General features: G+C 45.1%; 1 protein-coding gene across 1 annotated transcript in view; it reads left to right on the top strand.

The window, feature by feature from the left end:
* DNAH7 (dynein axonemal heavy chain 7) overlaps positions 1-13,859 on the top strand; it is a 1,812,153-nt gene that overhangs the window by 679,966 nt on the left and 1,118,328 nt on the right. The window contains exon 30 of the mRNA XM_086955398.1: positions 2,431-2,580. Coding sequence (XP_086811524.1) covers positions 2,431-2,580 — 150 coding nt within the window. The remainder of the gene's footprint in view (positions 1-2,430; positions 2,581-13,859) is intronic.

The following is a 13,859-nucleotide window of genomic DNA, read 5'->3' as shown; positions in this document are numbered from 1 at the left end:
AGGTAAATGACCGGCAGTCATACAGGAACCGCTGATATGCATTTCAAATAGTCCCACCCTCACGGGCATGGGCACGCAAAGCATGCTGGTACTTTTAGTTCCTCAGGGGCAGGACTATTTGAAATGCATATCAGCGGTTCCTGTATGACTGCCGGTCATTTACCTCCGCCTCTGCCTGTGAACAAGAGCACCGTAGTGCTCGAAACGCGTCGGGCTGCATTAAGAATCTTGCAAGCGAGTGTGTCACCCTGCCGAGCTACAGCATCTCATTAAAGGCGTTTAAACTCCCAGCTGTGTGGCGTCCTCCCTGTTTTGGCAGACTTTGACTGATTTTAGCGGCCGGCGTGGTCGCAAGAACGCTCCGCTGTTGGTATGCAGATCCTGGGCTCGTACTCATGAACCCGTTTGGAGCTGGGAGTGCCATGTGATTTGACCGTGAATAAGGCTCTCCGGATGGTTACTGGCTCCCTTCAACCCACTGGGGGAAGATATCGGACATAAAACGGAGCAATGACAAGGCACCCACTGGGGTAATAACACGCAGGAACTCAAAGTACCAGCATGCTTTGCGTGCACATGCCCGTGAGGGCGGGACTATTTGAAATGCATATCAGCGGTTCCTGTATGTCTGCCGGTCATTTACCTCCGCCTCTGCCTGTGTACAAGAGCACCGTAGTGCTAGAAACGCGTCGGGCTGCATTAACAATCTTCCAAGCGAGTGTGTCACCCCGCCGAGCTACAGCATCTCATTAAAGGCGTTCAAACTTCCAGCTGTGTAGCATCCTCACTGTTTTGGCAGACTTTGACTGATATATATATATATATATATATTTCTCTGTGGGCTCCCCCCTTCCGGAAAGAAGTTGAGTCGCACACGCTGCACTTGTTGATAACAACATTTATTTAGAGCAGTATCTGACAAGATTTCAGTCTCGGGCAATCCTGACTCGTTTCGTTGAGAACTGTCAACTTTTTCAAAGGTCAGCCCGGCAAATGGAGAAGCAGCGCTGGGTCACAAAGGTTGTTTTAAGGCGTTGCCGGCCCTCTCTGGACACCTGCTGGTGTTTGCACAGCATGCTGGTATTTGTGGTCCCCCAGCTCTCCATTGGTGTCATGCCGTTGTTGCTTACTGTCTCTCTGGAACCAAGGGTGTCCAGTAGTGTAGCTCCTCGTCGCAGTCTCTCTTTAGTAGACTGCAGAGGAAAACAATATACAATATATATATGTACTTCCAGTAAAACAAGTTACCTTCAGTAATACATTATCTGGTAGAGACTCTATCTAGCTGCAGATTCCTTACAGGCCCACCCATGCCTCCCTGCTTTGTGGACTGATGTAGTAGGACTAGGGTTGTTCCCCCTTTCAGGGCCCTAGCTTTGTACACGAGTATGTCAGTTACTTCGTGGCTCTGCGCTTATTGATTGGAAAATACAAAAAGTACTGATGTCCGCGCTTCTGTGAGGCGCCTATATATGCAAAGCAACGTCCTAACCGATGCTACCGACGCTGATTACATCACGCGCAGCTAAATGAAGCTACTTGACATCGCGCGCAAGGGGTATTGCTCAGCAAAAGTTTCCAGAACCAGCCTGACGCTTGGGAAATTCAAAGGTAAGGAATTTGCATCTAGATAGTCTCTACCAGATTACCCATTACTGAAAGTAAGTAACTTGTTCTACTGGAAGTATCAACAACAATGCAAGTGATGCTGATAATAATAATAATAATAGTCGTTATTCCCAGTTGTGGTGGTAATATTATTATTATTAACATAATTAGGTTCAGTATGCGACATTGCAAAAACGTGAGTATTTCTATGACCATAAGAAGGTCTTTTTTAAGTCTGTGTAACTTTGGCGTTACCTGTAGTATCGCCATCTTCTTGAATTATGTGCTTCTGCTGCTTTGTTGTTTTCCTCATTGTTATGGAGATGCCACATAATTCATTATCTACTTCCTAATTTGCAGATTGTAACAAAATTAATTGCTTGCTCATAGCTCCAACTAGTATTACACTTTACTAAAACATGATGACGTGTTGTCACGCAGTGGAATGCTCTTGGTAGATATGGACTGGTCACCTTTTAGTTGCATATTGCTGCATTTTAGTGCTAAGCTGGTACTAATTGGGGTGAAAATCTTTTCCCAGTGTGTTTGTAATGTGTAAAAATAACACAATGCATCATGCTATCACAAAATGTGCTTAATACCACATATTTTGCTTTTTGTCTTCTCTCATAATCAGGAAAATATCTGTTTTGGATAAAAAGAAGTGTAAAATCAGTGCCCTTCAATGGTGGGTCTCTATAGAGTTATAGGTGTTTACTCATTTTTCACTGGAAATACAATATTTTGAGTTGTGCTATTATTATAAAATTAAATCAGATAAGACATTATACAATGATTCACATATGCTTGTTCTTTGCCTAGGGGCTGCTAGAGGAAGACAAAGTTCAGATCACTGTGTTAAATCCCAAGTCCATCACCATGGGCCAGCTGTATGGACAGTTCGATCTTGTGTCTCATGAATGGTCAGATGGAATCCTTGCTGTCAGCTTTAGGGCATTTGCTTCTTCTACAGTAAGTACCCCAAAACATTCAATACACTATCCAGAATCAGCAGTGAGTGATAGAATGTTTTCACTAACAACACCCACATATTAGGAGACATACATTTTAAGCATCCATTAAAGGACCCCTACTAGAGTTAGAGCCTGAGCCACAGGTTAGGATATATAACGACAAAAGGAGCCTTTAACAAAAAGCTGTTAGAGCACACACATACTGAAAGAAGACTGTTCTATTAAACAGGGAGAAAAGAAAGGCAAACATTGGAACACTGAGGCTGAACGCCCATACCAGCCGTTATTGGCCAGGGGGCATTTTATTGTATTAAATGGAGCTACCAACCTCTCAATGTTCTAATTAAGCATTGTAACTTGCTCTCTGGGACTACAATGGTTGTTAAAGGCCCTAAACCTGAGTTATAGGTAAGAGCCACGGGTGAGGGCCTCAATGAAGGAAAGGACCTTTAACAATTACTGTAGCCCAGGCTGAAGGGCTGTAATACCACTGAGGATAGTATGTTATTAAATAATCAGCAAGAAACATGAACTACAATTCACCAGTATTTGGGTGTCTTTCATAGATTCACATGCTTGAATCATTGCTCGTCGTCGAAGTGGGAGTCCCACGGTACATAAAAGAGCAATATATATATATACCTATATACATAGTATAATAATAGCATAGCTAAAAAAATCCATAGGAAGTATTCTAACACATCATTCAATAGGAAAAACTTGTCACTTTATTAGCTCATCCAAGTCATTAGATATAGTCCAAACTCCAGCCAATCAGGTGTCAGCACCCACGAGAACCTTCTCTCCAGAGGCTCAGACCCTCAGATTTTCTACTGCACATCGCGTGAAGCGAGTCTCCATGAGTTCTGCTCAGTACTTCAACTTTTCTCTTCAAGAATTCTGTTTACATCTTCATTATAATGTGTACTAATAAAATATCACTCTTCAGACATTGTGAGTCTTGTGGAAAATTGCGACTTCACTCTGAGGACCCACAAGAGAAGTGTATTTACTGCCTACATCTTGACCATCAGGTGAGAGATTGTAATATATGCAGGACTTTTCCTCAAAAGACCTTAAGGGACAGAGAAGGACGACTACTCCTCTGGCTACAGAAGCTCAAGATGAAGGATGACCCTGTATCTGATTTGAAGAGTTATTCCACTCTTAAGACTGTTGCCACTAAGAAAAGGGCTAGTGAGGCAGAGATGACATCTCCTAAGGCTAAGGTGCTGAAAAACACATCACTCTTCAAGGCTGAAGACCAGCCTTCCTCATTTAAAGGGACCAGCTCTCCCTAAGGTTCACCCTTCACCATCCACGCCTCCATGATCTAAGTCTCAGGCATCAATATCTCTCTCTGAGAGACCTTTACTTCAGAAAACTGGCACTTCGCCGACGAGCTTGTCATTTATTCCGCCAAAATCTGCTATGGTGATGATGTCGTCGGTGTCTTCTCCATCTACGCTTTTCTCAGTGACGGTGAGGCCTAAGTCATCTACTGTCTCTCTCTTTTCGTCGTCACGTCGATGGACCCTTCTTCGTCAACGGGATCGCCCAAAGATCTATTGGTTCGGTCGACGCTTACCTCGTCGGCGCCTGCCTCATCGACACCTGTCTCGTCGATGGTTGTCTCATCGATGCCTACTTTGTCGATGCCTGCTTTGTCGATGTCCGCTTCGTCGATGGTTGCTTTGTCGACGGTCGCTTCGTCAATGGTTGCTACATTGCTTTGTCGCCGACAGTGAAGCATTTGCAAATGGAGGAGCAAGTATGTTTTTTGTTGATGGCTGCAGCTTCATCAGCGGAATGTCTGGTAACGCCTCCAGGTTTGATGCCTCTAGTGCCTTTGAAACCTTCAGCAGCTCTTTTGCCAACTTCTGAGCCAAGGAAGGTCTCTTTGCTTCAACGTAAACAGTCTTCAATGGATCTTTTATTGCCAATACAAGCTTCTCCTAATCTTCCAGCACAGCTGTTTGATTATGGGGCGGATGAGGAGGATTCAGACGAGGATGATAGGTTCTGAGCAGCTCGTAGTCCTTCCGAGCTCCTCATTAAGTGCCAGGACATAGATGATGAACAAGACTATGACTATTATTCGGATCCAAATATTCAATCACAGTTTGAAAATCCGGCTGTACAATGCCTTTGTCATTCATTTAAAATTTGTAGCATATGTTGGAAGACCACTACTGCAGTTTTCCACCTTCTGAACCAGCCTCTTTGATCCCTCAGACGCCTATTCCTCTTCCTTCATCATTCATTTGGCCGCCTCCTTCTGCTTCTCCGGTGCCATCGACTGCTCAAAACATAGAGGACACTAATATAACTGATGAGGACAAAGAAGAAGGGGAATTAGATGATAGATCCCTACTTACTGAGTGGGACAATTACCAGATCCAGACTCTGTCGCCTACTACTCCTACGCCTGTTAATTCTCCACCTGTGGATTTAGGTGGATTTCATATCCTCATGGACAGAGCAGCCAAAAGATTTCATCTCCCTAAGGTCTCAACGGGCGAGGATTGTTTTTTATACGATTTCAAAAGTCAACCACAGAAATAGGTTCGGGCAATATCTATAATTAATTTCTTATGGCAGGAGGGTTTGAAAGTCAAGAAGACCTCTGCCTCCAACCCTGCAGTCCTGCCGGGCTTGGATAAAAAATACAAGGCACCAGACAGGTGGCTCAACGTCGTGCCAGGAAACCTTCCTCTCCTTTGTCGGCTCCTCCTGATCGAGAGGGCAGACGCCTTGATGCCATTGGGAAAAAAATTCCACCATGGCGGCAACTACTGTCCTGGAGGCTAAATCCCTGGCCATTCTAGGCTGCTATGATAGGCAAATGTGGTCAGACATTTCTCCTTTTATCTATCTGTTGCCTGAAGACTCAAAAACCGAAGCTTTAAAGATTCTCCAGGAGGGTGAGAGGGTCTCTGCCAAGATCATTGACGGCGCAGTGGATATCTCTTCTATGGGTTTTCGCCAGCTGCCAGGAGCAGCAGTCCTCTGAAGGCAGGGCTGGTTAAGAGCTACTTCTTTTTGCCAAGAAGTGCAAACAAAAATTATCAATATGCCTTACGATGGCAAGTCACTTTTCGGACAGCACATAGATGATGGCCTCCAAGCAATTAAAAAAGATACTGACACTGCACATTCTCTTGGCACTTTAGAATTTAAGAAACAGCCTTTTCATGGTGCGAGGGGTCGTGGTTCCTCCTATTCCTTTTGAGAAGGTTACAATCAGAACAGACAGTACCAGCCTTATCAGAGACAACACCGGTACTCTTCCTCACAGCAACAGCAGACGTACCGTCAACCACCAGATGCCTCTTATAAGCAGTATAGAGGAAAATCTTCGTACAGAGGCAGAGACTCCTCAAAAAAGCAGTGACAGCCGCCACCTGCCGACCACTCTACGCAACCACGCAGCCAAAGTTGGAGGACAACTCTCCCATTTCTTCTCGAACTGGTCTGCCATCACTACAGATCGTTGGGTTTTGGACATAGTATCCCGAGGACACATTAGAGGATTTGTAAAATTTCCCCCAATTTCTGCTCCCAGAGGTTCTCCTCCTGCCCATCTGAAAGAACTCTTATGCCAAATCAAGGTCATGTTACAAAAAGGAGCGATCAAAGTGGTTACAAACATACAAAGGGGCGTAGGTTTCTATTCGAGATTCTTCCTCAGAAAGAAAAAGTCAAGGGATTGTTGCCCCATCCTGGACCTTCGTTCCCTCAACAAGTTTCTCAAAAAGCAATCATTTTGGATGCTGTCTCTCCAAAAAGTACTTTAAATTTCTATCTCAAGGAGATTACATGACAACATTTGACCTCCAAGACGCCCATTTTCATGTCCCCATCCTACCCAGATGCAGAAAATTCTTGCGCTTCAGATTGGCTGGCAGAGACTTCCAATTCAAAGTCCTTCCCTTCGGTTTCTGCTCTGCGCCCCGAGTGTTCACCAAGGTTTTGGCACCGGTGGAAGAACACCTTCATCAAGCTGGCGCCCACACATTTCCCTACTTCGACGACTGCCTTTTAGAGGCACAGTCATTTACAGTTGCAATGAGACACACTCAGACATGCCGGTCTCTGTTCCAGTCACTGGGCCTGTCCATAAATCTGGAGAAGTCGCACTTCACCCCTTCTCAAATTTGGACTTTCTTGAGGACCATGGTAAATACTCAGACAGCAAAGATGTATGCTTCAAACGAAAGGCAACCAACAAATTTCCAAACTGGCATCTCTTCTGCATGCAAGAAAGTCTATTTCTGTTCGACAGTTCAAGTCGCTTCTGGGAATGCTATCTTCCTGCATTCCTCTAATTCCCAATTGTCATCTAAAAATGAGGCCTTTACAGGAGGAAACGACAAACAATGGCAACAGATCTCAGGGTCTTTCGGCAATGTAATCGTCAACACATCTCGGATGCACAAAGCTTTGCTATGGTGGACTTACTGGTCAAACATCTTAACAGGCCGCTACTTTGTAGCGGACGATCCAAGTTTCATCCTTACAACAGACGCTTCCTTTGAGGGATGGGGGGTCGCATCTTCAGGGTCTCACAGTCAAAGGAAATCTGGAAGCTCAGCAAAAAGCTTGGCACATAAACCTTTTGAAACTACTACTCGTGATATTCCTGGCACTAAAATTGTTTCGCAACCTACTTCAAGGTGCCTCAGTGTTGATCCGGATGGACAACACAACAATCTTGCATTATGTGAACAAACAAGGAGGCACAAAGTCCACTTTGCTGTCCCTTCAAGCCCAGCAGATTTGGAACTGGGAAATTCAACATCAAAAAACTTTAACAGCAGTTCATGTTCCGGGAGTGTCCAACATTCTAGCGGACTCCTTGAGCAAGTCAATCTCGTCCAATCACGAGTGGGAACTTCATCAGCCAACGCTGAACAGCATCTTTCTGCTGTGGATCTGTTTGCAACCTGTCAGAACCGCAAATGCCCATTTTACGCAAGCTGGCTTCCCCAACCAGGATCGTACGGGAATCCCCTTTTGATGAACTAGTCAAAAATATATGCTTGCGCTTTTCCTCCGATCCCTTCAGTCCCAAGGGTGCTTTGGAAGATGCGGAGGAAGCAATGTCGCATTCTTATCATAGCCCTCAGATGGCCTCGCCAGATATGGTTTTCAGCGCTGCTCCTTCTGTCGGTGGGTGATCCAATTGTGCTTCGGATCTTGTGACGACAGAACAAGGACAAGTCTGCCATCCGGATCCTGCATCTCTGAAATTGGCTACTTGGCGCCTGAACACCATGAGTTTGCCAATTTAGTGAATCCTTCGGACTGCAGGGAAGTCCTTGCTAATACCAGGCACCTTCCACTATCACAACCTACAAGCTAAAGTGGAAACAGTTTTGCCTTTGGTGTGAAGCGTCAAATGTTCACCTGGTTCGTTCTACGCCAGAGAGACTTTTGTCTTTTTTCTTACAATTAGCAAAATCTGGGCTATCTCATGCTACCCTCAAGGTTTTTAGGGCTGTAATTTCAGGTTTTGACAGGATGGTTCCAACTCTCTTTATTCTTCTAGAATAATATAACAATTCTTCAAGGGTTTATTTTGGATGTTCCCACCAATTGGAGGTCCCCCTCCGTCTTGGCATTTTAACGTTGTATTGGCTCAACCCATGAAGTCCCTATTTGAGCCCATTTATAGGGCTGATCTGAAATTTATCTCTTGGAAGACTTCATTGCTTTGAGCTCTGACGTCTGCTCGACGAATCCGCGATATACAGGCTTTTACTATTAAACCACATGTTCTTCAATTCAATAAAGACTCAGTGGTGCTCTGCACTAACCCAGCATTTATCCCAAAAATGCCTTCCAATTTTCACTGAAATGAAGACGTTTTCCCCAAATCCACAGTCGTCAGGGGAAAAGGCTTTACACTCTTTAGATGTCAAACAATGTCTAAAATTCTATCTGCAAAAGACAGCCAGCGTTTGAAAGACTGATCAACTATTTGTGGCTTACAGCATGATGCGTAAGGGACATCCAGTAACCAAACAGACTATTGCACGTTGGATATCTAGTACAATTTCCTTTTGTCATCAACAAGCGGGAAAGACACTTCAAACAACGGTTAAGGCACACTCTACCAGAGCAGTCTCCTCTTCGACTGCACTCTTTGCCAGTGTGCCTCTTCCCCAAATTTGTAGAGCTGCAACATGGTCCAGCAGACGCACCTTTACCAAGTATTACTGTCTGGAAGCTGCAGACAATGCGTACACAGCCATGGGGCAAGCAGTGCTACATAATCTTTTGAAATAAGGTGAGCCTCTGTTACTTCCCTCCTCCTACACAGAATGTATATTTGTGTATATATATATATATATATATATATATATATATATATATATATATATATATATATATATATATATATATATATATATATATATATATATATATATATATATATATTTATATATTACTATGAACACATATATATATATATATTTATATATTACTATGAACATATATAACTTGCTATGTACAATTCTGGTATTACTGTGATCTACTCTGCTTCAAGCATGTGAATCTATGAAAGACACCCCAATACTGGAGAAGAACCTAAGTTACTTACCTGTAAACTGTGGTTCTCCAGTATTGGTGTCTTTCATAGATTCACATGCAACCCACCCACCTCCCCTCAGAGGCTCCCCTCATTTCCTTGACTCTTATGTCACTCTCGTGATAGAAAATCAGAGAGTTCTGAGCCTCGGCGATAGGGTTCTAGTGGGTGCTGACGCCTGATTGGCTGGAGTTCGGACTTTATCTAATGACTTGGACGAGCTAATAAAGTGACAAGATTTTTCCTAATGATTGCTATGTTACAATACTTCCTATGGAATGTTTTAGCTATGCTATTGTTATACTATGCATAATAGGTATATATATATATATATTGCTTTTTTATGTACCGCAGGACTCCCACTTTGACGACGGGGAATGAATTAAGCATGTGAATCTATGAAAGACACCAATCCTGTAGAACGACAGTTTACAGGTAAGTAACTTATGTTCGTATTGAATGTTGGAGCCCAAGGTCTATGCCAGGTATTATTGGTTGTTGGCCACTCCATAGTCATCAGTGAAGCTCCCAACATTCTAAATTTTAAAATATTTTTAAATGAAGGTGCTCAAGCAGACAAGTTTCTGCCCTGAAGTATGACTTAATGCAATTGCACTTTACCTTGTAGCACAGCTCCATGTGCTGTTCATTGCAAAGCTACTCTGGGAGTATTAAAGCTTGAGTAGCTGTCAGGTAATCCAGTAAACAGTTTGTGTCACTGGTATTTGACTTTGTCAACAGTATTGATGTTACATAAGCCGATTTGTTTTGGTGGTAGCCCCTTTCCACCTTATTTTATTTTGTCTTCCAAATTTGGTATTTATTAAATGACAATTGGCAACAATCAATAACAGAATATATGGTGCAATATGTTTCTACTGACAAAAACACGGAATGGTTTTTATACCAACACATTCTGATGGATATATCTGCCTGTAGATTCCTCACCCTTTGAATGGCCCCTTGCACAGCATTCCACAGAAAGATTTTTCATAGCTCTCCCACATCAATGATGACGTCACAATAGAACGGCTCTGCTCATGATTCCGCTCGACGTCATCGGAGCAATACAAAGACCTTGTCGGTGTACTGACGTCCGTTCCCTTTTTTTCACGCCGTAATGGGTAACGTTTTTTTTAGGACTCTCTATATCTTTGTAGTCTACTTTTTTGCAGTTGCTTGTAAACTGTTTTTGTATGATTGCTACTCACAAGAATCCTGATTTTAAAACCTTTAGGAAATGTGGGGGCTATATGTCTGCCACGGACCCCCACCAAGATGGGTGCCTGTCGTCTGACCATGACGCCGAGGGATGTTCGTTCTGTCGTCAGATGAATCCGAAGGCCCTAAACGAGAGGGAAGCGAAGTGGTTTATGGCCTGGGGGAGATAGGAGAAGAGAGGTCAGAAGAGGACTCCGCACACCTTGAGGTCATCCAAAAAGCATAAGAAGAAGCGGCGTCATGGGTCCAAGCATTGCTGTTCGAAGGACAAGTTATCGATGTCCGTGTCCCCAGTCCAGCGGTGTCATAGGAAGGAAGACATCTCACCTTCTCCTTCACCACAGGTGACTCTGGTGCATTCTCCGACGCCTGGGGACTCTCCGGCACCCAGGGAAGTGCCTCCGGTTTCTCCAATCCCGGATCCGGTGTCTCCACCGCCGTAGCTAGGACATGCCTTAATACCTCAGCCTATTCCAGAGTAGGTGGCTCTGGATCCGGACCCTCCTTTTATGGCTCCAGGTGTGGATACATCCGATTTTCTTAATGCGATGTATGGCAATTTTGCCACGGTGGTTAACCCATCTGGTGCACCGGCCGGCCCCGTGGCACTGCTTTCCTATAATTGGGGCGTTCCCCAACATTATTCCCAGGCTCCATTTGTGCCGTTCATGCCAATAACTCCATCTTGGCCTCTCCCAACGCCGAGGTACTTGACGCTGATCCCGTCCCAGGAGGGAAGGATGGACTTTTCTCCAGCACCATCAGGCTCCGGTCTGGTGCCGTCTCTACTTCGTGCAGAGTTGCTGACCACTGCTGAAGGACCTCCATCGACGCAGGCTCCGAGGTCACCAGTGCCGCATCTGGTGCCGCCGATTCCGAAGATATGATCATGGGGGGAGTCTTAGAGGCTTCAGGAAGAGGAGGAATTCCAGGAGCAGCAGGAGCAAGTGGAGGAGGGTGAGATACTGGATCCCATGGATGACTTTGAAAGTCTTCAAGAAGCCAGTGGTTGGACACATCACCGGAGTGGGAGCTCTGTTCTCCCAAATTTCTTCCTTCTCAGGATGTGGCCTCATACCATTCAGTCATAAGGAAGGTGGCTGACTTTCTGGATTTGCAGTTGCCAACTGTTGAGGTCAAATCTAATATTTTAACTGATCTACTGACTCCCCTTCATCAGAGGTGGAACCTTTACGTCCGTTCAACGAAGCTCTGAAAGATCCAATCTTGGAAGTTTGGCAGAAGCCAATGTCTGCCCCTGCTATGATGAGAACGGTGGCGAAGCTTGGTGATCCAGCATTTTTATCATCACACCTTTCAACTGAAAACTTGGTGGTTCAAGCTTCTTGTTCCTCAGAGCAATCTGCAGGTTTCTTCCCCTCCACTCCAGTGGATAGAGACTCCAAAAAATTGGACCATTCTGCTAAAAAGATGTTTTCATCAGCCATCATGTCCTTGAAGTCAACTTAGGCCACGTGCCTGATGAGGCATTACATCCCTGGATTAATGGACTCAGCTAAGGAGGTGATACCCAAGCTTCCAGAAGATGTCCAGGGTCACTTTGCTGAGATACAGTCAGACACGCATGCTGCAGCCAGACAGGTGATCCAGTCCCGGCTTGATATGGATGACTCCATTGCCAGGGTAATGGGCTGTTTGATGGCAACTAGGAGACATACCTGGCGAAAGGGTCAGGATTCTCTCTGGACATCCAGGCCACGCTGTTGAATCTTCCCTTGGATGGCTCTAGACTCTTTGGGACCAAGGCTGACTCAGCTCTACAATGGTTTAAGGATAGCAGAGCTGCTGCTAGATCCTTAGGCTTCCAATCCCATCCTAGAGGTATTGGTTACCAGAGATTTTGGGGCTTTGGGAAGGTTGCTCCATTTCGGGGTCATTAGCACCAGCAACAACAGAAACCACTGTATAGATAATACAGAGGGAAGGAAAGAGGTCATCTACAAGGTTCTACTTGCCAACAGGTCTCCTCCTCCTCCTGCCCTAACCCCACCGCTGGCTCCGCAGGGAAGCAGCTTTAGATTCCCCGTCTTGGAGCATGTTGGACCAGTTGGAGGTTGGGTGTCCTATTTTCTACAAAATTGGAAATCAGTTATGCCAGATCTTTGGGTTTTGAATCTTGTAGAAAATGGGTACACCCTTCTTTTCCTGGAGTTTCGACCACATAATCCTCCTCACCAGGGCTGGTGTTCAGAGGACCATCTGTTGCTTGTGCAACAGGAGATCCTGTCCTTGTTACAGAAAGGTGCAATAGAGGTTGTTCCGGAGCAGGAAAGGGGTCAGGGATGCTACTCCTGTTATTTCCTGATCCCCAAAAAGTATGGGTGATTGAGGCCGATCCTAGACCTCAGGGTCTTAAATTGTTATGTCAAGCAGGAGAAGTTCAAGGTGTTAACCGTAGCTCAGGTTCTTCTGGTGCTGCAGCATGAAGACTGGATGGTGCGATTGATCTACAGGATAGGTATTTTCACATTCCCATCCAGAAGTCGATTCGGAAAATCTCTGTTTTACAGTGGGGTCTCAACATTATCAGTTTGCGCTCCTTCCGTTTAGTCTTCATCCGCGCAATGGGTCTTCATGAAGGTGATGGTGGTGGTGGCAGCGCATCTTAGAAGTTCAGGGATTCATATTTTCCCTTATCTGGATGACTGGCTGCTCAAAGCAAAGTCACCAAAGATGGTGCTTCATCATCTGCAATTAGCACCTCGACTGTTCTTTGACTTGGGTTATTCGATAAATGTAACCAAATCTCACATAGTGCCCTCTCAGTGCACTCTGTTCATAGGGGCAGTACTGGATGCTACTCTGAGTTGTGCTTTCCCGCCTCCTCAGAAGATTCTAGACATCTAAGCTATGAGCCCAGTGCTTCAAGATGGAGTGGCTGTTCTAGTCCTGAAGGTTTTATGCCTGCTCGTCTGTTCCCTTCCTCCATACTGTTGGTCAACCATGCACGCTGGCACACGAGGGCACTCCAGTGGTACCTCCGGAGGCGGTGGTTTCAGCACAACGGGGATCTCAAGCAGGTGGTCAGAATCTCCAGAGACTTTGCAGTTAATCTTTTATGGTGGAGTGTTTCAGGCAACCTGTCTCAAGGGAAGCTGTTTCAACCTCCTTCTCTGGTGGCCACAGTGATAACGGATGCCTCCATTCTGGGGTGGGGTGCTCATCTCCAGAGGAGAGATTTCTTCACATCATTCTTCTGGAATTGCAGGCGATATGTTTGGCTCTCAAGGCCTTTCTTCCCTCTCTTCGCGGTCAGTCAGTTCTGATGGCTACATCTGCCATTCCTCACTTTTTGAATTACCCTGCACCAGCATTCCACAGAAACTTTTTTTTAGCTCTCCCACATCAACAAGGATGTCACAATAGCATGGACCTGATCGCGACTCCATATGATGTCACCAGAGCCATAAGAAGATCTCGTCGGTGTGCTGACGTCCCTT

This window comes from Lissotriton vulgaris, chromosome 2_1, assembly GCF_964263255.1.
Source record: "Lissotriton vulgaris chromosome 2_1, aLisVul1.2, whole genome shotgun sequence".
Taxonomy (NCBI): Eukaryota; Metazoa; Chordata; class Amphibia; order Caudata; family Salamandridae; genus Lissotriton; species Lissotriton vulgaris.
This window is presented reverse-complemented; position numbering and strand designations above follow the sequence as displayed.